This window comes from Ambystoma mexicanum, chromosome 3p (genome assembly GCF_040938575.1).
Source record: "Ambystoma mexicanum isolate Mex_15411 chromosome 3p, UKY_AmexF1_1, whole genome shotgun sequence".
Lineage (NCBI taxonomy): Eukaryota > Metazoa > Chordata > Amphibia > Caudata > Ambystomatidae > Ambystoma > Ambystoma mexicanum.
Window position 1 is genome coordinate 888,284,373 of NC_090925.1, and position 24,863 is coordinate 888,309,235.

The 24,863-nt window shown below is 44.7% G+C and overlaps 1 protein-coding gene across 1 annotated transcript in view; it reads right to left on the minus strand.

Moving 5' to 3' along the window:
* SAMHD1 (SAM and HD domain containing deoxynucleoside triphosphate triphosphohydrolase 1) overlaps nucleotides 1-24,863 on the minus strand; it is a 697,568-nt gene that overhangs the window by 436,357 nt on the left and 236,348 nt on the right. The window contains exon 6 of the mRNA XM_069652117.1: nucleotides 3,250-3,320. Within this exon, the coding sequence (XP_069508218.1) occupies nucleotides 3,250-3,320 (71 nt within the window). The remainder of the gene's footprint in view (nucleotides 1-3,249; nucleotides 3,321-24,863) is intronic.

The window sequence follows — 24,863 nt, forward strand, 5'->3', positions numbered from 1 at the left end:
TTTACTCCCATTGAAAGTAACTGAAATGCAATTTTGCTCCTATTTCAGGGGAGCCTAATTTGTTCAGAAACTTAATGGTTTAATATTGAAGTGTGTTTGTGTATAATATTAAGTTGCCTCCTAGTGAATGTTTTCTAAATTATTGTGTAATAAATTAATACGTGTTTTACCAAGAAACCTTGAGTGCAAGGGTCTACTTGAACAACTGTGATTGTAAAACCTCTGTGTAAACTCTTGTACTGCTCACATTCCCTCTTGAGATAAGCCTGGCTGCTCAGCTAGCTACCACAAAACTGTAGTATAGACTTATACCAAAAGGTTGGTTTTGATTACATATGTAGTCCTAATTGTAAGTGGTGGTCCCAGAGGGTACGGCATGCAATTCTGCCTAACAGAGTTGCTTGCATCTTCTACTACTCACAAATCTAATTAGCTTGTGGCCCTACATTCGATTCTTCTTTTCTTCAAATACTTCTAAAACACTTTGCAAAGACTTTCTACTTACCTACAAAGAAGTGCTTCAACTCATATAGACTTTTGCCTATTGGCTTTGGCTTAGACTCTTCCACTGAATGACTCTTATTGGGGGATCTGAAAGTATTTGCCTGCTTATGTATATTTGACGTCTCTTATGTTCTAAATAACCTTTTCCTTTGACTTATTACTATGTTTCTAAATGCAACAGTGATATATTAATGTCCCGAGCACCCTAGCCATTGAAGTCACCTGTGGGTGTAGGTAGTGTGTGGGCCATCCCAAAAGGGTATCTACTGATTTAGAGATATTATGTGTGTGTATTTCCTGAAGCGTATTTGAGTGTTACTTTTATATTTCTCCCTTCTGAAGAAGGCTTATTCTAACTGACTGATAAACCTTGAGTGTAAGAGTCTATTTGAATACCTGTAACTGTAAATCTCTGTGTACCTCCCCTACAGCTCAAATTGACCAGTCTTGAAATTAGCCTGGCTGCTCAACAAGCTACAAAAACTGTGTAGTACAAGCTTATACCAAAGGTTGGGTTTCCTATACCTGTAGTCAGAGTTGTGCATTATAGTGCACCTAGAGGGTACTGCATACAAGCTTTGCCTAACAGTGTTTAGAAAGGCCTAATAAATAATGGTATTTTTCCATGTACTTACTAAATTGAATTATTTGGGGTTTTGTGTGGACTCCTTGTAGCCCTAGACACACTCACTTTTCCTAAGACTAAGCCTTGACTGCTCATTAACATACTTTGATTGAGTTTCGGCTAACCCTTGTCTTTTCTGTTTAGCTTAACTAGGGTGGCCTTCTAAAATCCCCCATCCCCAGACCACCGCGTGGGCCGATATTGGAAATCCATCTGAACAAACACAATTAGACAAAGAGCATTAGAATAATTCGAGTTAGACAGGGAAGCAAAACAATATACAAGGATTTATTAGGCCTTGTAAATACACTGTCAGCAGACCAGCATTAACTTCATTGCAGTCCTGGTGAAGCCCTGCTCCTCTGTCCGGATCTCAAAAAGGCCCTTGTTGGTGCTTCGACCCCTGGTGTGGTGGGGAGCAACCAGTAATTTGGACCCTTGCATGAGGAGCAGTGCCTGCTGAGCCTTCAGGAGTGTCCCTGGACCACTCTGGACTGACCAGCTCTCTCATAGGCTACCTCGCTGTAGTCTTTGCATTACTGGTTGCTATCAAATCGTGAATAGCCACTGGCCACAAAATCTGCCCAGCAACAGGCACTTTGGGGTTGGATGTGTACGAGGACCAGACAGCCCAAGTCCCCACAGACCATCACTTTGCCTGGGAAAGCTGCAGTTTTCCCCACAAAAGAGCACACCATATATGGCAAATCCAGACCCGAGAGGGCAGGAAGAACGCTAAAGGAGAAGACAACAAAAGGACAGGTGAAAATCTCGTGGCAATGCTATTTTAGAGTTGTAGCCATTTGAAGTAAAGGCAAAAGTGCAAAATAGAAAGTAAAAATAACTAGAAAAATATCCGCTGCCACCTGCCCATCCTGGACACAATGCTTTTGTAACCACAATACACATTATCCTAAACCTACTTCACTTTAAGGTGATGTGTGAAACTTTAAGAATACAGGACATCCACTGAGAGAGACAGTATCCCAGTACTGATCAATTAGCAAAAAGCAAGGGAAGTAAAAGCCTAAGGCTTTACTTGCCTCCAAAAAGTCAGGTCAGCAGTAAAAGCTAAAAAGAAAGGGTGCCCCACTGAAATCTATGGGAGGAAAGCCGCACCAAGAACATCTTTCATAACACGCAGCTATGTGCATTCCTCTCTGAGAAACTGTCTTAATATGCATGTTAATTTTACTGATCAACTCAAAAGTATCCCTGCTAGCATCTCATTTATAAATATGGCAGGTAATAATAGAAACCAAGGTCACATAATCTATCAGCTTAAACAGCCTTTCATCTCTCAAACATTCAAGAATAAAAGATGAGCTGTATAGTCTTCCAACCACCTGGCAGTAGGGACTTTCAGGCACTGCAAAGCCAAGGAAATGGTTTGACAAGTACGAGGTCTAAGGCTGTAGTAACTTGACGCCTATGTTGAAAAATTGTCGCTAGTGGCTCTCTAAATATACACAAGATGGTTCCACATGTGAGGTGACCATGGATCACTAAATCAATGGTTGAGATTTTTACAAGGGGTTATCAGTCAGAACATCATATCGCTTTAAGATTATATCAAGCGTGCCCCTGAACTAAGCTGAATTAAACAAACTATATCACATGTAATACTCAGATGATACAAATCAAAGAGCAGAGAAAAGCAGTTTGTGGGCAGAGAAGGGGTCAAAGGGTGTTTCATGAAACAGTAAGTTCTATCAGAGTAACTAAAGGCCCAGGCTGAGGGAATTCACAGACAGCTAGACGTTCCTCAACATCCATGGCTACATTAGAGAGGAAGTGCAGCTAGGTTTGCAAAAAAAAGGCAAAGTATAGTAAAGCAAGTTTATAGGCACGAAAGAAATGCATCATATCCAAAAGATCCCAATGTGGCAAAGGAATAAACAAACACAAATAGTAAGAATGTACTTTTATACAAATCTACAATACACCTCAGGGCAGACACAAAACTAAGATGCCTGAGAACAATCCACTGTCAACAGGATACCCAACAAGGAAGTGTTTCAGATGGGGAAATATGAATACTAGGTTACTCTGTGCTGTAATTTAACATTCCCTGTAACGTTTTAAACCCTCAGAGGGCAATTATCTAAATGAGCACTCACCTTCCATTTCTTCTTGGGCTGTGCAAGTGGCATAAACCGTCCATCAAACATGTGAGAAAAGGGGCCATGACCTACATTTTAAACAAACAAAATGTTGGGAGCGTGCCACACATTTCAAAATCAACATCATTTTAGAAGTCGGGTGGGTGCAAATAATTAATACGGCACTCTGAATCATTCATGCATAAAAAAGTAAGTGCTCTTTGCATGTAACCTTCAGCGGCTTCATAGTTCGAGGGGGGAATGCGGTAGGGAATGGGGTCAAGGATTGGGTACAGATGGCAATGAGCAGGTGCAAGGATGCAGCCAAGGATGGTCTAGTGGTGCTTGTCAGACTTTTTCACAAACATTCAGAGTGGAAATGGCCAGTAACACCTTGGTAGAAGAGTCTATGAATGGTTGTGGTGGTAGATTGGTCTTTGGAGGAATATCTTCACCCAGGATTAGGGAGCAGGTGTATCAACACAAATCTACTCAAACAGGCAATACAAGATGCCTTAGGCTCACAGAGACAAGAGTATAGGCTAACAAATTCTTACTTTGAATAAAGGAATGTTCACACAGAGGTATTATGAAAACACTAGCTGTTCCAAGCATAACATATGCTGTTCTAGCATATCTTAAAGGTCAATATCTGTCGGAAATTTCATAGGGTCACTTCTGTCCCCCTTCTTAAAATATCAGAATTACCACTGATCGCTACTTGGAAGGGGGCATAGGTCCCTGTGACTTATTAATGGTCATTGAAAAGGCTAAACGTATCAGATGGAATGAGAGGTATGTGCTGTATAAGAAAAGTATCCAAGTTCCATCAGTCTCACGGGCTTGATCTTACCAGAGCAGACACTGCAGCTCGACTAAGAAGCTGTCTGGAGGATCTCGGCGCCTGGATGGCTGCAAATTGGCTGAAGCTCAACGGGTCCAAGACAGAAGTGCGGGTGGTTGGCACCTCCTGCCCTCTCTCCTTCTGGACCCCTGAGTTCTGGCCAGCTTCCCTAGGCATCTGCCCCACGCCGGCTGCCATAGTTAAGACTCTAGGTGCAACACTTTAATCCTGTCTATCCATGGCACCCTAAGTAGGGGCCTTATGCAAGTCTGGACATTTCAAATTGCGTATACTGCGCAAGGTGCTCCCTTTTGTCCCGACAAAATACCACGCTCCTGTGGTAGCTGCCTTAGTGTTGAGCACCACAGACTATTGCAACTCCCTCTACTTGGGTCAGCCAGGCTACCTTACTAACTGCATCCAGCTGCTGCAAAATGCTGCAGTCCGGGCGGTCATCCGTCCACCTCCTCGAGCCCACATTACCCTGCTTCTCAGGCAACTACACTGGCTGCCCATCGAGAAGCGCATTCTTTTTAAATCTATGTGTATTGTGCACCGCGCCTTTTACAAGCAGGGCACAGAATACATCCAAGCTTAATTTCCCTGCAAAGCGCTGTCTCGTCCTTTGCGCTCCCAGTCTGCTCTTCTGATTTTCATCCCTAGAGTCAGACTCTCTTGTATTGGTGGCTGTACTTTTTCTGTTATTGTTGCTAATACCTGGAACAGTCTTCCACTGTTACTTCAAATGGTCGACAACCATTTGTCCTTTCGTCACGCCTTAAAGACTCATCTGTATTAGCTTCTCCTAAACTACTGCTGCTCTGTGTCGCTTAGTGCCAAGAAACCTCCGGGTGTATGTGCGCTTTAGAAATGCATATAACATAACATACTTTCAGTTTTAGCTTGTGAGGAGGCACTCGTCCTATAGCATTTTGCTCTTTAGAGACTGAAATGTTGAACCGGTAATTAACTGTTCACTAACAATGGAACCACCGTGCCCTGTGTAAAGAAGTGGGGGTGGAAAGATGTAACTTCCAAATGTTTGCGATAGTGTAAGGTGAAGGTGACCGCATAGAACCGTGCTCAATCCGTTTGTTGAAATAGTATATGTTGTTGAAGTGGGAGCCCTTTGTCATTTGGCCAGCAGAGGGCAACATAACTCATTGCATCAGCTGAATATATGGTATTACCCCGTCTACAAATGCGACTAATATGAAAGTACCCATGCTTATTAGGTTGACTGGATAGCCAGAGGTAAACTGCAACCATGGGCACCAAATTTAGCAGTTTGTTCTGCGGGGTACCACAGAACAGACAAAATACCATACATACGGTTGAGAGATGGGAATCGAATGACCCTTGGGTGCTGAGAGTTGTTAGGGGAGTTTTCCAAGTCCTACTTGGAGGTAAGACTTTAGTAAGGTATCCCAGTGGTTTGTAGATCCCCAACAAGTAGTTTAAGTCTATACTAACTCAGGGCCTTTATGGAGTAGCAGAGCAGTCAGGCTTATTTTAAGAGGAAGATGAAAGCTGTAGGTAAGTACACTGAACCCAGTAACCCAGTAAATGTGATGCTGGAAATGCATCAGAGCGACAGGGCCTCTGAATCCTTGTCCTTTATCGCTTTATCATGTATGTTCCGTCTTGTTTTCCGTGCAGGAGTTCACGTGGGCCTCCTAGTGTATTTTTTGGGCACCTGTGTGTGGCCCACAGTGCAGGGTACGGGCTTGTGGCAGCTCTGCGCTGAATTGACAGGTGCCCTGAGCATCCTCCATTTTGGGATGCCCAGGCCCTATCATTGGAATCAGTGGATTCCTGATAGGAAACAAGATGGCCCCTGTGGCCTCTTGCTTTCCATCGCCTGTTACCTTATTTTTCCTAAGTCCTGGGAAGCCCCGACTCTGTCCCTTCCCCCTGACTAGCTGTTGGGTGGAAGTTCCATATATGGTGTGGTGGGGAAGTCCAGGCCAGACTGGCTGGAGCCTTCCCAATGACTATGTTGTGGGTACACCCTTGGGGTTGGACCTGGGTGAATGGAGTGTGTGACGAATACACATTCTGCGTTATGGGTGTCTAGTATCTGGATTTTTGACACGATGACTGAGTGTTAGGCAGAAACCTGTGCAGTTCCCTTAGGGACCACTGCAAACAGTTTAAGACTACAGGAGTAAGCAGTAAACCCAATTGGTAGCACAAGCAAACACTGACCAGAGCTTTGGTATAAAAGTATATAATTATTTATTTAAAAACACACTGGCACTAATATGTCAAGCAAGTTCAAACAGTCACTATAAGTGTATGCACCTCCCTAGTTAATTATTCGACAAGTCTAGGTTAAGACACCACTTATTTAGCAAAACAGAGGTGAGCGCGTAACCGTAGATGGCACTCCAATAATTTGTTTAAAAAGGGAGTAAAGGCAAAATAGGAAAAACACACAATACCAACACTTAAGAAACCACAGCAAGTCACGAAAGGCAGGGTCTACTGTAGAGCAAAAAGTTCATAGGCCAGGCCTGCTCTTGGAGAGAGCAAGGCGGTATCTGCCAAAGATCACACAGTGGAAATGCACTCAAAGTCTTTGCAGAAAAGTCAAAAAAGATTGGATCAAGTCAGAAAGGTAATGTTAGCAGGTCCGAGGTCACTCCAGGATAGAGAGTCAAGGATTTACGGGACACCTTGGACAGTCTGTTGCAAGGGAGACCAGGCGGGACACAGTACCTGAAATGGTGAGAAATCTCCAGCGGGGACAGTTGTTCCTGGCAGCGGGTGCAAGTCGGAGCTTCGTCCAGGGGAAGAGATGGTCTCAACGTGGAGGAAAGCTGGAGGTCATTGCCCTGCCAGGGAAGAAACCAGCCGCTGAGTTTCCCGGTTAAAAAGGTATGACCCTTTTATTCGCGGAAGTGGTGAAGCGTGGCTATCCGGCCGCCGGGGTGCTTGGCACGGGCGATTCGACCACGAGACGATCCAGGAAGGCGAAAAAGGCGAACTGGTTGGTCCCATCAGCTCAAGGGGAAGAGGACTCACCTGGAAGAAGATCTCCTCGGTCGTCGGGGAAGTGGCGAGTTCGTACAGCAGGGCTCCACCGGTGGGGTCGTCGTTGTAGATGGCTCAGCTTCTCCCCTCTTCGGATTCTTTAGGTCCTGTGGCGACTTCTGAAGTTCGAGTCCCCAAAGCCCTGCTTTTATGCAGCAAAACCCCCATTCTATCAGCCTAGCTGCCACTCAAACATGCTAAGTGGTGAGCCAGGCGGCTCACCACTGGGCCAATCACACAAGAGTGCGACTTGAGTTGCCAAGGCAACTCAGTCCAGGGTGCCTAATCCCCCTCCCACACATCCTGTTGACCCCAGACAGAGTGGCACCATTTGGAGGGCCTCTGTGGAGAAGCCCGCCAAAAAATGGAACAAAGGGTTCGACTTAGGTTAGAGTTTCAGAGGCGAACACAAACGCCATTTTAAAACCGAGTCCTGGCAAAAAGACCCAACCGGGGAATAAATATTAAATAAATAACCAGGCGGTATCTTTAACATTGCACCAAAAAGTGGTGCGTTTAAAATGAATGGGAAGAGCCCATAGGAAATATTCTGGTGGAATATTTTGCGTGGTATCCACGGCCACCAGCCAGAAACTCGACAAGGGGGGACTGGACAGTGCCCCCCTTGGAAAACAGACCCAGGGGCAATCAAATTACCCCTACCAGTACTTCCACAATATGATGGTTTGTACTGGTTCTGTTCACAATTTGAGACTAGTAAAGCCAATGGTGACTTTACATGCCCTGGGAGACAGTAGTCAGTCCCAGGGTATGGAGTCTATGTTTGGGGGTCACTATGACACTATGACCACTACACACACCTAGGACTACAGGTTTAAGCAAAACCAACCTTTGGTATAAATCTGTACTACACAGTTTTCGGTAGCAGAGCCGAGCAGCCAGGTTTATCTCAAGAGGGGAATGTGAGCGGTAATGATGTTACACAGAGGTCTACAATCACAAGTATTCAAATAAACTCTTACACTCGAGGTTTCTTGGTTAAACACTTATTAATTTATTTATTCAACAGTCAGTTATAAAACATTCACTAGAAGGAGGCAACCTATATCACACAAAAATATACTTCAGTATATTACACGGTACGGATCTGAAACATTTAAACTACTTTGAAGGAGGAGCAAAAGGGCATAGGTTAACGAAAAAAAGATAGCTACTCTTTAGACAGTGCAAATAGTTTGAGTTCACCAGAGGAGCTGATTTAATGCAATAGGTTAGGCCAAAGTTAGGTATATAATCACAAGTGGTCAAATAAACTCTTAACCTCAAGGTTTCTTTGTTAAATAGGTATTATTTAACTGTCAGCTATAAAACATTCATAAGAATGAGGCAATATAATCACACAAATATACTTCAGTACTGTACACTAAGGCATTCACAGTACTTTGGAGGAGTGTTGGGCAGAATTGCATGCAGTACCCTCTGGGACCACCACATACAATTAGGACTACAGGTGTAAGCAAAACCAACCTTTGGTTTACGTCTGTACTACACAGTTTATGGTAGCGAGCTGAGCACCCAGGCTTATCTCAAGAGGGAATGTGAGCAGTACAAGGATGTTACTAGAAGGAGGCAACTGAATATTATACAAACACACTTGGGTAAATTAGGCTCCCCTGAAATAGGAGCAAAATTGGCATTTCAGTCACTTTAAGAGTAAAAGGCACAAGTTAATAAAATAGATCCCAAATACTCTTAGGCAGTGCAAATAGTTTTAGTTCAATAGAGGACTCGATTCAGTTCAATAGCCTAGGCAAAGTCAATGGGCTAGTGTCTTGGATAGGAAAGAGCGGGAAGAAAAAGTATTAAATGGAAAAGTCTTCGCCAAAGTTCTCAGAAGTAGTTTGTACAAAAAAGAATCATATGTTGGTTCACAAGCTGATTAGGCCTGCAAGTTGGGAAAGTTTCACGAACTTTCACCGCCAGAGGCAAGTTCTCTCAATCGGGTTGGCACAGTACCTTAATATGAAGAAAAGATGCAGCTGAAGACGTTAGTTCCTGCAGATCTCACTGTTCCTGAGCCTCGGTGGCTTAGTGTAGAGTTGATTGGTCTCACCAACTCAAAGGAAGAAGTCATCCTTGCAGGGCTTCTCTGTCGAGATGAACTTGGCAATTTGGACCTGCATCAGGGCTTCACCGGGCAAACCAACAGTGCAGTAATTGCAGCAGCCGCCCTCTTCCAGCTCGTCTTCGGTTCTTTCGTTCCAGTGGTCGACTCTGCTCTCCTTTCCAAGAGACTCGGCTTTTAAACAGTTTTCTCCCTTTCATTCCAGCCTAGCTGTCACTAACCCAGCAGGGTGGCTGTCCTTGCCGGACAGTCAGCCAGCCAATCACGCCAGAGTGCATAAAAACAATATCAAGTCCTCAAAATCCAGCAAAGTTGCTGGGTGTCTAAGGTGTAGGGAATTAGCACATTTATTGAGACTTCTCCCTAACACTCGTTACCCCAAGACTATGGGACAGGAGGATTTAATCCACCCCTGGATGAATCTTCTTAATCCAGTCGGTCAAACATTCTGGAGAGACCGTCAGGATTACACCCTGGCCTGTTAGGGAGAATTCTCAAAAATGTGCTAATTCCCCTTCACCTTAGAGACCAGCAGCAACTTTGCTGGATTTTAAGGACTTGTTTTTTTACCTGGAGAGTATGGGACCCTTTTTCCCTCTCTCTCATGTGTTTTGAAATGTGTTTTACTCGTGTTCCCTTTGGTTATGGAGTCTTATCAACTCCATAGGAATCTTTTCATTTGTGTCACACTGTCGGTCTAGAAATCTAATTTGAGACCGCAAACGCATTTTGGTGGCCATGGGCCAACCGTCTCATGCACGATACGACAGAATATAGGGTTTCGAGTTTTCTAATGAACAGCCATTTTGATAGAAAACAAAATGGCAATTCTTGTTATAACCATTGCTCATTGCTTTATGTTCCTATTGCTTCGCAGTATATTTTCCGCTTACACTGCTCGACTGAGGAACATTGTTGTCTATATATGAAAAGAACAAGGCCACAGGGCCGAGAGGATAACAAAAGTTTCGCTGAAACACAAACGTAGGCAGCGCCAGGAAGAATGCCCGGCTCCCTCCTTTCTGTAGCCTTGAAGCAGAGCCGCAGAGCATTTAATCATTTCACAGCTGCCAGCCAGTCTCGTTATATGGTAGAATATGTTAGAATAATACTGCTAAAGGCTTGACTTATGCTTTTCTAACGGCCCCCCTTTCCGAGCCCGCTATAGCATGTCGGCTCCCAGGACGCGAATAGCACCTGATAGATAGCAAGGTCCGGAATGCAACCCCCTCTGTATGTAGTTCGCTTCCAAGAACAGAAGCGCCATGTTCTATTCAATAACCGAAAGATGCCTACGCACTCACAAATTGCAAATTGTTACTAGAATAGATGTTTGAAGGTGTCATAGTGGTCGGAGATGTCCATCATCACACCAAGTTCAAAGAAACCCAATGAAGAGGGGTGTTAACCATGTCATAGCTGATTTTTTGATATGCATTTTGTATATATGTAACTGATGGTTTATAGTCATAATGTCGACAAAAAAATGTCGACAGACAAAAATGTCGAAAAAATAATGTCGAAAATAATAATGTCGACATTCTATACTTTTAATGTAAAAAGTCATAATGTCGAAAAAAAAATGTCGACATTTTTTTTTGTTGACATTATGACTATAAACCCTTAAAACTATCAACACCTCACCCAACACCCCCCTGCCACCCCCCCCACCACCCTTTCACCCCTCATACTCAACACATACCATTTATTTATTTATTTATTTATTCAATAATTAAATAAATAAAAATTGTATTTACTATGGGGGGGTCCCCCCCCGAACCCCCCCTCACCCAACACCCCCCTGCCGCCCCCCCACACCCCCCCAACCACCCTTTCACCCCTCATACTCAACACATACCAATTATTTATTTATTTATTTATTTATTCAATAATTAAATAAATAAAAATTGTATTTACTATGGGGGGGTCCCCCCCCCAACCCCCCCTCACCCAACACCCCCCTGCCACCCCCCCACACCCCCCCAACCACCCCTCATACTCAACACATCATATATATATTTATTTATTTATGCATACACTAAATTAATGTCGAAAAAATATCGAATAATGTCGACATTTTTGTTTGTCGACATTATTGTTTTTCGACATTAATTTGTCGACATTTTGACTGTCGACATTATTGATGTCGACATTATGACTGCACACCGTAACTGATGTACGTAATTCGCTCTCTTGCGTCCCTCGAGGTCTAGAGATACACGTCGCGGGGCGTGAGACCGAGTTGGCCAACTGAGACTTTTGCTTTGCAATAAAACCCTAGGTTTGGGAATACAACCTCGTGTCTGGCGTCTCTATCGTGTGTGGTGACCCGCCTTGTTTCCATAGACGTCAGGGTCCCCTAGGGGCTCCTTTCAAGATGGCGCCCGAATAGGGACCCTGTTCCTTCGTGTAACGTTGTAATTGAGAAAGGCAGAGAACGGCGAGGATGGGACGATCGAGCCGGGATCAAGAGGTGTTCGGGGCGCCCTGTAAAAGTGATGAGACTCCTTTGCAGATCTGCACACATCTGATCCCTGATCAACGTGCCTGGCTAGAGAACAAGGAGGCGAGGATCCCGAAACGAGGCGGAAGCCAAGAAACGCAGACACGACGTCCTTTGGTGCGTCAGTATACAGACGACTTGATTTATCAGGTGAGTCATTCCCCGATTCAAAGCATCCTGATATTGGTTGAGAGTTGACTTTGCAAAATCAAACGCCCTAGGTAAGGTTGATTAACCAAGGGGAAGGTTGAAACATGCCTGGGGTATTGTCCACCTTAGCGGGGTTTTCCGCTGCAGTAGACAATCTTTGGGAAATGGCCAAATTGTACCACCTGGGGGAACGCCGGCGTATGAAATGTATGTGAAGTATGGAGTGGGTGCGATAATATTCTGAGAGACTTGGCATAGGCAAACCAGAAAGCAACAAGACCATCAGTGGCTCATTAATGGTAGTTTTGAGATGGCGAGGATGGATAACTTGGAAAGAGTGATAAGAAAGAAAGCGCGTCCTGTGGCATTTGAAACTATTAAAGACTGGAGAAAGGAAGCAATGCTCCGATTTAAAAGCAGAGCAAAGCATGCGTGCAGGCATAAATCAAACAGTGAGGTAGCGGAAGAAAAAGAAGAGGAGTGGACTGAGAGTCTAAGAAGGGCAGGCAGGCGTGACCAGTTGAATATAGAAAAGATATACCCACAACTAGAATTACACATGACAGATGAATTGATAGAAAATATATTGACCCATACAAAACAAGGCCCAAGATCAGAAGTAAGACCAGATACGTCAGTAACTATTGCCCAGACCCCGCCCGAAGCTCAAGCTCCCCCTCCGGTAGCTCAAGCCCTCCCACAGCCACAGACCGCGCACGTAACACTTCCTACTAGCCAACAAGGCCCACAACAGACACTCGCTGTTCCCATTGTCCCATCCGCACCTCCCGCCTTAGACACAGACTCGGCACCGTCCGTTCCTCCCGGGGTTGAAGTTGAAACCACGGGGGCAGGAGGCGGGACTAACCAACGGCAGTGCACGAGGGTAACCCGCAGCGCAATCAGCAAGGAAAGGAAGGTGAAATTGCAGCAACAGGCAGAGATGTATATAGACGACAATGATGGGACGGCAACATTGGCTTCGATATATGACTTTTGTAGAAGCAACGAAAGACAGGTAGTGTTGGAATGCATGGGTGAATATTTGGTGGGGAGATAGAAACAGCTAATTGGGAAATTACCACTGCAGCGATTGTTAGATTTGAATGCATTAGCACACTGTAGGGAGAGGGACAAAGTAGTAAGAGAACATGTGTATAGAGTTTTTGAGCTTAGAGATGAATTAGATAATGATTATGTCGAAACATTCACTGTACCTGTCAAAGTGTTTACTACACCCGCGTACAGGAGTAGGGAAGTCGGGAGACCTGGGAAGGGGGAAAAGGGGTTGCATAATAAACGACAGCAGTTACCATCGCCGGGGCAGAAGGAGATGGTGAACGAATTATCGTTGCTAAAACAGGTGGGGGCAGACTTGAAGGAATGTCTAATTAGACCACAGGTACTATTGCAGCAAGTAACAGGACATAATATAGGGCGAGGGAACGCACAAGTAAGGAGTAGTTCGAATATGCATGGGGGAACAGTGGGGCCGAATCAGTGTGCATATTGTAAAGAGGAAGGACATTGGCGAGCGCAATGCCCGCATCTACAGAACAGAAATGGGTCTGGTCAGAGGAGACAGCATAGAGGACACCCAGGAGCGAATGGACCAAATAGGAATAGTATGCAGCAGCATCATAATAAATGGAGGTAATCAAAACCAAGGCCAAAACCAAAGTGCCCAAAACCAGAGTCAGGGACAGCAAAATCAACAATATGGAAATCAGAGTGGGGGAAATAGAGGGAAGAGTGGAAATGTTTTCGATACACAGCCAAACACGTATTACAGTAATAGTAATGATTACACATCGGCCGATGTGTTATTTCCCCAATAGGATAGCCAAGGACAGGTTTCGGAACCAGTGTCTATTCCCGGGAATCAGAGAGGACCCTACGTAGAAATGAGTCGGGAATGAGGGACACCGCTTTCTTGTAGATACAGGAGCACAGAAGTGTTCAATAGACCATCACTTGGTTCCGAATATACCACTGTCAGGGCAAAAGAATATTTCCGTAGGGTTCGCAGGTACACCAGTCATAAACCCAGTGTCCAAACCAGTCCCAGTTACCATAGAACCATTCACCGAAAATTGTCCTTTCCTTCTAACAGAAAATTATGGCGAAAATGTGTTGGGATTGAATTTGTTGAAAAAACTAGGTTCTGTTATACATTGCACGGCAGACTGAGTGTTTCTAACGATATGGCCACACGATGCCCCTGTGTCAGAATTCATATCCGAAGCGTTACCTGGGGAACTAAGTAAAGTACCAAACTGTATATGGGCAATGCATGACAACGATGTGGGATGTTTAAAGATAGAGCCAGTAAAGATTATTTTAAAAGAAGGTGTTACCCTACCGCGAATACCCCAATACAAAATTTCGGTTGAAGGTGAGAAAGGATTGAAGAGTATTGTTACCGATTTGGTGAAATTAGGGGTAATAGAGGAAATCACAGGCAGTACATTTAACAGCCCGATCCTTTCCGGTTTATTAAAAAAGGAGGTAATGAGGTACCATACCGTTTCATAATTGATCTACGCGCATTAAATAAGGTAGTACATCCGCAATTTCCTTTAGTGCCAGACGTCACTACAATATTGACAATGATACCTGTTTCAGCAGAATATTTTAGTGTAATAGATTTGAAGAACGCATTCTTTAGTATTCCAGTCGACAAGGACAGTAGATACTTGTTCGCGTTCACATTAGGAGGACGATCATTTACATTTACACGGAAAGTCCAAGTATTTAGAGTAGAGCATTAAAAGAGCAGCTAGACATGCTGGAATTACCCGTGGGTTGTGTACTTTTGCAATACATAGATAATTTATTGCTAGCTGCAGACACAGAGGAGATTTGTAAAGAAAGCACTGTATTACTACTGTCACACCTAGCGGCACATGGCCATAAAGCTAGCTTGAAGAAATTTCAGTATAATCGAAAGGAGGTAGTTTACTTGGGCTACCTACTTTCGAAAGGAGGGAGAAGACTAACGCCAGAACGCATAGAAAGTATTTCTTGTATGCCTATTCCAAAGACACAAAAAGGAGCCAGAGCCATAATAGGCATGGCTTCATATTGCCGACAATGGATTGGTACTTTTGCGTTGATTGTGAAACCATTAGTGAATTTGACTAGAAAAGATGCGGTTATGCCCTTGCAGTGGGATAAGGAATGTCAGAGAGCATTTGAAGGATTGAAAACTGCATTATGCTCGGCTCTAGTTTTGGGTACGCCGAACTAGAAGAACATTTTTAGACTATTTGTGTGTGAAAGTGAAGGCTGTGCATTGGCGGTTTTGACACAGGAACAAGGTGGAAGAAATGGGCTGTGCGGCTATTTTTCATCTGCGCTGGACCCTGTAGCGCGCACTACCAAGATGTTTGTATCTGTCGCGGCGGCTGCTGCGTCAGTGAAACAAACGGAAGGGATGGTATTGGGGCACACTTTAATTCTGATGGTGCCACATGGCATAGACGTTCTATTAAATAGGACACAGACGCAACACCTCACCTCTGCTAGATTGACAAGATAAGAGATTATCTTGTACGCGCCCCATATCGAAGTTATGAGGTGTAGCGCTTTGAATCCTGCAGAATTAATGCCATTAACCATAAAAGAAATTGGGAAGAATGAATCACCCCCTGCACGATTGCTTAATGGTCACTGAGGAAGAAACCAAGGGGAGAGTTGATTTAAGTGATATTCCACAGAAAGAGCCGGATGGAGAGTTATTTTGTGACGGCTCATGTTTTAAATTACCAGATGGCACGACAACTGCTGCATACGCCATCACTACCCTAGAGAGTGTTGTAGAAAGTAAAAGAATCCCCTATAATTCAGCACAAGCCGCAGAAATAATAGCAGTAACCAGAGCCTGCGAGATTTCTGAAAATTTGAATGTGAATATATATACACCGATAGTCAGTACACGTTTGGAGTGGTTCCTAACTTTGGACGACTCTGGGCTGAGAGAGGGTTTCTGACATCACATGGTGCCAGAATTCAACATGGCCCTTTGATTGTACGATTGCTGTCTGCACTCACGTTTCCAAAGCGCCTAGCAATAGTGAAATGTGAGGCACATAAAAAAGTAACATGCAAAATAGGAGAGGGAAACGCGTTTGCAGACAGGATTGCGAAACAAACTGCCACTGATTTGAATACCAAGATGATGACGGTTCAGACAGAGGAAGTACCCTGTATGATAGAAGATGGAGTTGCGACTGTCAAAGAAACGCAGGCCGAGGCTACGGCCAATGAAATACAGGGATGGGCAGAGGGATCTGCTGAGTTGGATTTGGAGGGTTGTTGGGAGGACAAGGGAACTAGAAACTAGATGTTGCCAAATTCATATGTGACTGCAATGGTCACAATGGCCCACAGCCCTACGCACATCTGTGCCAAGAAAATGATACAGCACCTTTCTACAGTATGGCAGAATGCAAACATAAAAAAAGAATGCAGAAAGGCTGGTGCAGAACTGTATCATGTGTTTATAACACAATGTAGGAAAGGGAACAGTGACACCAACAGGAACAGTGACACCAACAGGAAGTTTTGGCCCGCCCTCCATGCCGTTTGAGGTAGTTCATTGTGATTTCATAGAGATGGAAAGGTGCCAAAACTTAAAATACGTCTTGGTGGTAATCTGTGCATTCAGTAAGTGGGTGGAGGCATTACCTTTAAAAGACTGCACAGCGATGACTACGGTAAAAGTAATGTTGAAGGAGTATTTTTCCAGATTTGGCTTGCCCCGTGTCCTATGGTCCGATAATGGACCAATTTTGTGGGTGCAGTGGTGTTACAGATATGTGCAGGTCTCCAGATTGATAAGAGATTCCACAATTCAAGGCATCCAAGTTCTGCGGGTCTTGTGGAGAGGCACAACGGGATACTTCAATCAAAGATTAGCAAGATTTGTGCGGGAAGCAAGTTGAGTTGGGTGGATGCATTACCAATAGCACTATTATGCATGCGTACGTCTGTACAGGCTAAAACTGGGCTCTCCCCATACGAGATCATAATGGGGAGGTCGGCAAATGTATGGTGCGCACCTCAGCCAAAACGACTCAGTGAGATAGAACATCCTGTGCTTAGTACTTATTGTGGCCTTTTAATGCCGAAATTGCGTTTGATTCATCAACAGGTGCAGGAGGCATTACCCGTGCGGTAAACCGGTCCGGGGCACGCGCTGGAGCCAGGAGACTGGCTACTGCTAAAAAACTTCGAAAGAAAGTCATCATTAGCACCCAGGTGGCGCGGGCCCTATCAAGTACTTTTGGTGACGCAGACGGCAATACGGGTGGATGGAAGGAAGTCGGGGATCCATGCCAAGAAGATTCCAACTGCACTGAAAGTCTTGCCTGACACTGATGACCGGAAGGAGACAGCGGTCGCAGAAACGAAAGAAACTGTTGCCACTGTGCAGCCACCTGATCTGCCAAAACGTGAAGTGAAACTCGAAACAAAGCCGGAGACGATTGCCAAAGAGAGGGAAGGGCAAAGAGTGCCCCAACGTTGCCCAGCAGAATCAACATCACTGCTGACCGATGTGAAATCTGCCTTGCAAATACCAGCAAAACCAAATTGTGTACCCCTTTGGCGCCCACCAGCACTTGCCAGCAGGCCAAAGACCAAATCTGCATCATTGGCGCGGCGCACACCAGCACCTGCAGAAGCGCCGCAGGCGGACTTCAAGCCTGAAACTGAAAGTGCACCGGCACTGTTCACGGATCATACGATACCAGGAGCAAGGTGATAGAACCTGCGGCCTCGGAAGACAAAGTGATCCGCATTCTTTTTCTTTTGGCATTTATGTCAACCTCTGGTTCAGCTCATGGACGGAGAAGGAACCAGGGGTGTAGAGGAGAGAAGCGTGAGAATTGTGCAAGTCGGACAATTCAAGACTCGCGGCTCCTCGGTGCGATCATAAAAGTACATGTGTCCGGAACCAGAGCGGACAAGCTGGGCACACATGGTACTATGACAAGTGAGATATTTGATTAACAGTACATGTGTCCGGAACCAGAGCGGACAAGCTGGGCGCACATGATACTGAGGCGAAAACTGATCAAAGGTCCTCTGAGCAGTATAAGGGACAAGTGATCTCGCCTAAAAACGAATAATCGAATCCAGGCTATAAAAAAAAAAAAAAAAAAAGGACAGGCAAAACTGAACTGGGAGAATTCCATTGAACTTATAGACATCAGAGAAAGCGCAACGAAGAGAGATATCCACAACGAACTGTGAGAAGGAAGAAGGACGACGAGAAACATGCCGGGACCGGTTCCAGCCTTCTCCTGCACCACCACTGCTGAAAATGAATCAGTTATAAAGACTAAGTTTAAGAAAAACGCACCATAAAACAAATTGTATGCTGACACTAACGATAATAATGTGCTTTATGAGCGTGGTAGCACCAATATCGACAGCCCTTATATTATGGTGGGTAGAAACAATACACCCATTAGAAATGTTTTTACCGATAAGTAATATATCCACTACTGAAAGCCTGGTTCAGGTAATCACTTATACCGTACCCCCACTGGAAGAAAGACACAGTTAAGGTTTTGGGAATAATACATTATTATTAATCATGAACATGACACATGCAATCCTGAAGAAAACAAACTGCTGGGTATGTGCCCATTTACCACAGCATGCTGGGAAAGGAATAGGGTGGTATGTGCAGCCGTTACCATTAAGTTCTGCATGTAGTGCATCTTTAGGTGCAATGTTCTATGGGAAGTGGAATGGGAGTAATAGCGGTCAATTAGACAGAACCAACATGAATGAGTTTGAGGAGATAATAATGAAGCCTGTGGGTTGTGCCATTTTCCATAAAGCACAAATAATAGCCCCAGAGCCCACGAGGAAAAGCACAACACGACAAAATAGACGAGATAGATTGTCCCCGCCAGAAAAACATCTGTAATGACGTTTCGTGTAAGAACAGAAGGGAACAAAGATGCGATTCCCCCATCTTAAACAGTGAATTATAGCCCAAGAACTGTCCCGTTTTGCCTGAAAAAGAAAGGATCTTTTCGGTCGGAACATATACTGGTTGTATGAATACGGTGGTACTAAAATGGGAAATAGAACCAGTATACGTAGGTGATCCACTTTATTTTATATGTGGAGAGAAAGCATACCCTTGGTTGCCCAGAAACTGGGGAGGTACATGTTATCTCGGGCTATTGTTCCCAGGAGGATTCCTCTTAGAAACAGCAGCCATGGCCAAATTATCCAGAACTAGAGTCAAGAGGACTGACAAAGGTGTTTTAATAGCAACTGATGTAGGGAAATCATTCATTCCATTCTTAGGACAGATAGTGAACTCCTATAATATAAGGCAATTGTCCAGAATCCTAAAGAATACAATAACCACAACAACAGATATATTATTTGACATGACGTTGGAAGAAAAAGGAATCAGGTTAATGACGCTGCAAAATAGAATGGCTCTCGATGTGATCCTGGTTGATCGTGGGGGAATTTGCAAAATAGTGGGATCAGCATGTTGCGTTTATGTCGATGACTATTCCCCCACAATCTTTGAAGCAATAAAGAAAATGCACGTTCTAAGCTCTGAACTCCCCACGGGAGAAGGGAGCTGGGAAATAGGATCTTGGTTTTGGGGAATACTACGATCTTGAGGATGGAAGCTGATGTCAATACTAGTAGTGGTGTTCGGAATATTCCTAACGTGTTGTGGTTGTATGCATTGTTTACCCATAGTTTGTGCAGAGGTACCCGAGGGATGTACGGAAGGATGCCTGCAAATGATAAAGAAAAAACAACCTCATGATCGAACTAGCCCAGACCCAAATGAGATGAGTAATGAAAGAGTTGATGGCAATAGATATTAATGAAGGCAATGATGACCACAATAGCATGCGAGACTCAGACATAAGTACTTCAAATTCATCATCACTAGAGGAGGTTTCAATAAATAGATGAGACGTTTGGCATACGTCCAAAGGAGGGTTTGTCAGTCTAGAAATCTAATTTGAGAACGCAAATGCATTTTGGTGGCCGTGGGCCAAACCTATCATGCACGATACGACAGAATACAGGTTTGAGTTTTCTAATGAACAGCCATTTTGATATAACAAGAATCGCCATTTTGTTTTCTAACCATTGCTAATTGCTTTCTGTTCCTATTGCTTCGCAGTATATTTTCCGCTTACACTGCTCGACTGAGGAACATTGTTGTCTGTATATGAAAAGGACAAGGCCACAGGGCCGAGAGGATAACAAGAGTTTCGCTGAAACACAAACGTAGGCAGCGCCAGGAAGAATGCCCGGCTCCCTCCTTTCTGTAGCCTTGAAGCAGAGCCGCAGGGCATTTAATCATTTCACAGCTGCCAGCCAGTCTCGTTATATGGTAGAATATTTTAGAAAAATACTGCTAAAGGCTTGAATTATGCTTTTCTAACGGCCCCCCTTTCCGAGCCCGCTAGAGCATGTCGGCTCCCAGGACGCGAATAGCACCTGATAGATAGCAAGGTCCGGAATGCAACCCCCTCCGTATGTAGTTCGCTTCCAAGAACAGAAGCGCCATGTTCTATTCAATAACCGAAAGATGCCTACGCACTCACAAATTGCAAATTGTTACTAGAATAGATGTTTGAAGGTGTCATAGTGATCGGAGATGTCCATCATCACACCAAGTTCAAAGAAACCCAATGAAGAGGGGTGTTAACCATGTCATAGCCGATTGTTTGATATGCATTTTCTATATATGTAACTGATGCACGTAACTCGCTCTCTTGCGTCCCTCGAGGTCTAGAGATACACGTCACGGGGCGCTAGACCAAGTTGGCCAACTGAGACTTTTGCTTTGCAATAAAACCCTAGCTTTGGGAATACAACCTTGTGTCTGGTGTCTCTATCGTGTGTGGTGACCCGCCTTGTTTCCATAGACGTCAGGGTCCCCTAGGGGCCCCTTTCAACATAGCACCCTCAGTGCAGTGGTACAGGGAAACCTTTTCAGGCTTTCCCAAGGTTTAATTACCTTTTCTGGGATAAACTACTGTTTCAGAGTAAGTAAAGTGAAATTGACTTTACTAGTCGCTTTAAATTCGCAGACCCAGCACAGCCTATCTTACAATAGAGTGATGGAGGGGTTACTTAGTATCCCCTGTGTCTAGATACTCATGTAGCAGTCAAATGCTACCCTTTCCTCTCGAAATAGCTGGTGGCAGTGGTTTTACCATGAACTACCATGATTTTCCCCTACCGCGAACACCGTTGGCTAAAAATCATGGGAGCCATGTTTTTCAAGATGGCGTCTGAGCCCCCTTTTTTGTTTAAACAGGTCCAGGTCTAGTTTTATTGCCATTTCTTTGTGGAAAGGTCCTTCTAGAGTTTTTCTCTGTGTGCCAAACCAAGCTTGGTTCCTCTGTTCATTCGCCTTTGGCGGGCTTCAGGACTGAAGACCGCCTCTGGCGCCTGAGTGTCTTGGGTGGGCAGGAAGTGAGTTAGGTGCCCGAAACTCCCTGTGCTTAGTCTCCTAGGAGACCCAAATGCATTCTGGTATGATTGGCTGGCTGACTGTCCGGCAAGGACAGCCATTCTGCTGGGTGAGTGACAGCTAGGCTGGAATGAATGGGAGAGAACTGAATAAAAGGCAAGTCTCTTGGCTTGGAAGGCAGATTCGATCACTGGAACGAAAGAACCAAAGACAAGCTTGAAGCGGACGGCTCCTGCAACTCCTGGACCGTTGGTTTTGCTAAATTCATCTCGACAGATAAGCCCTGTAAGGTCGACTTCTCCCTTTGAGTTGGTGGGACCAATCAACTCAACACTAAGCCACCTGGATACCATTCTCAGAGCTGGTTGTATTTTCCTCAGAGTGCTGCAGGAAACCGAATAACCAGGGAGAGGGACACCAGTTTGTGTGCTTTACTACAGTTACTAGAATTGAAGATTTGCCAAGTGCCAGCTTTTCGACCAGTCGCAGTGCAGGAGTCCCCTGACGTCCTCCCTCTTGTCCCCACGACTGAGGCTTAGGAACAGGGAGATCTGCAGGAACAGAAGTCTTCAGCTGCATCTTTTACATTAACATTCATGTTAAAGGATATTTGCACCGCGCACTATCACCACCGGAGTGGTCCCCTGGCACTCTGGTAGCTCTGAAAAAGGGGGAAGGGGGGCGAGTTAGTGGGAATGAGCTGGAGAAGTGCAAGATAGCAGTGATGTGCTGTTGGCAGCCTCAGCCCGGAGGGTCCGTTGATTGGGCTTGGGGTGTTTTACGGTCGGTAGTCATGTGCTGTTGTGCAAGTCTATGTGCGGTTTGTTTTGTTGTTGCAGTGTAGTGAAGTTTGTGCGGTTTGCTGCGTTAAGGCATGTGGTTGTGTTTGGTTCGAGTTTGAGAGGTGTATGCAGAGGAGAGGAGTGGTTAGTGGGTTGGTTGATTCATGATTGCACGCTAGGTCCAGGCTAGGGAGGAGAATAATATATCAGTCATTGAATTGCCTCTATGTATTCTCATGCTAACATTTACAATTTTATCCAGATGCAACGCAGGCTAGGTTGAGGAGTCTTAAAAATTGGTGACAAGGCAGGCGCTCTGTTGCCAGTCAAGTTTTCCTGCATTAGCTTCTCCTCCAAACGCACATTTTCATGACTCCATCAATCTTCAGGGAGGCTGTGTTTTTTTGCTTTTTCAGGCGCACTTCATTTTTCTTGCAGATGGCTGGAAACAACTCCCTCCATAGCACAAATCTTCCCCTTGATGAGGGGCAGGGGGAAAGCCATGGCTGTGGCTCTCCATTGTAAGGCATGTTTCCAATCACCTGCCAGTAAAATCAAGTGCGAAAAATACAAGTACCAGAATCCTCAGAGCTAATTAACTTTCCACACCTGAAAAAGAAATGCAGACCCGCCTGAAAAAACAAAGAAACTCAGCCTCCCTGAAGATTGATGAGGTCATGAAAACGTGCATTAGGAGGAGAAGCTAAAGACTGGTAACAGAGCGCCTGCCTTTACATCTTTAAAGATAGGTTGAGGATTCCAACTAAGTGAGGCACATGCTAACATTCACAATTCCATATAGATGTGGCGCAGGTTAGGCTAAAGATTTCCCTCTATGTGTGCACATGCTAACATTCACAATTCCATCTAGATGTGGCGCATGCTAGTCTAGCGAATTCCCTCCATGTGTGCACATGCTAACATTCACAATTCTATCCAGATGCAAGGAAGGCTAGGTTGAGGATTCCAACTAAGTGAGGCACATGCTAACATTCACAATTCCATCTAGATGTGGCGCATGCTAGGCTAACGAATTCCCTCTATGCGTGCACATGCTACCATTTACAATTCTATCCAGATGCGACGCAGGCGAGGTTGAGGATTCAACTAAGTCAGGCGCATGCTAAAATTCACAATTCCATCTAGATGTGGGGCATGTTAGGCTAAATAATTCCCTCTATGTGTGCACATGCTAATATTCCAAGTTCCTAAATGCCATGCCATATCATATCATATAATATAATATCATCTAGGTGTGGCATGTGCTAACATTCACCATCCCATCCAGATGCAATGCAGGCCAAAGTTAGGAATTCAGTCTAAGTGTGGCACATGTTAACATTTACATTTTCATCCAAGTATGGCGCATGGTAACATTCGTAATCCGATCTAGATGCGAGGCAGGCCAAAGCTAAGAATTCTAACTATGTCTGGCACATGCCAACATGACATGCATTACTTACCGTAAAAGCATTTCTGATGATTGTATCTGCTTAGATTCACATGCTGTGCACATGGTCCGACATCCAGTGGTAACCGCCGAGTATTACATCTTGTCTTTCGGGGACCGAAAGGGGACGTCGGCATAGGCGTGTCTGAAACACTATCCCTATCGTGACGTGTGTAGTACCCAAAATCCCTCACGTGCCGAGGTCCCTCCGATTGTATTTTTTCTGCCATGAGGTAGCCCAAGGCTATAGTGAGTGAGTACATGAAGAGAGAAAGTAGTAAGAAGTCTATGTTCCTTCCACCCCGAGCGTGGAGACATGGAGGGCGCATGTGAATCTAAGCAGATACAAACATCAGAAATGCTTTTACGGTAAGTAATGCATGTCTTCTGATGCTTGTTAATCTGCTTAGAATCACATGCTGTGCATACACTAGCGAGCAGTACCCGGAGTTGGAGGTGGGATTTGAGAAGGAACAGTAGAAAAAAGATGTCTTAGTACTGCTTGTCCCACCTGAATCAGACCTAGAATGAGTGTCTAGGCAATAGTGTTTTGTAAAGGTGTGTACGGAACTCCAGGTTGCCGCTTTGCAAAGGGAATCTAGGGGAACATTTGCAATGAATGCTATGGATGCCCCAGTGCCTCGAGTAGAATGTGCTCTAGGCTTGAAGGGCAGTTCTCTCTTTGCAAGAGTGTAACATAGTGTGATGCATTTGACAATCCACCTTGATATTGCTTATTTAGAGACAGGATCTCCTTCTCTACCAGCTGCCACTGAAACAAATAATTTTTTAGTTTTCCTCAGTGGTTTAGTTCTATCCATGTAGAACATGACCGCCCTGCGCACATCTAGTGTGTGAAGGCTTCTTTCGGCCATGTTAGTAGGTCTCTGGAAGAACGTGGGTAGTTCGATTGACTGGTTCACATGGAACTTCGAAATAAATTTCGGTGCAAATCTGGGATGAGTGCGCAGAACTATCTTATCTTTGTGGACTGTAACAAAGGGGTCCAAAACCGAGAGAGCCTGTAGTTCGCTAACTCTTCTGATAGAAGTGATAGCTACTAAAAAGGCTGTCTTGTAGGTCAGGTCTTTCAGACTAGCTTTATGCATAGGCTCAAAAGGGGGTCCCATGAGCCCAGTTAAAACCACATTTAGATCCCACCCAGGGGCTGGGTGAGTGATGGGGGGATACATTCTTTTAACCCCTTCCATAAAGGCTTTAATCACAGGTATTTTCCACCACAACACCTTCTGCTGTGACGTGGTGTAGGCTGACAACGCCGCTAGGTGAACCTTTA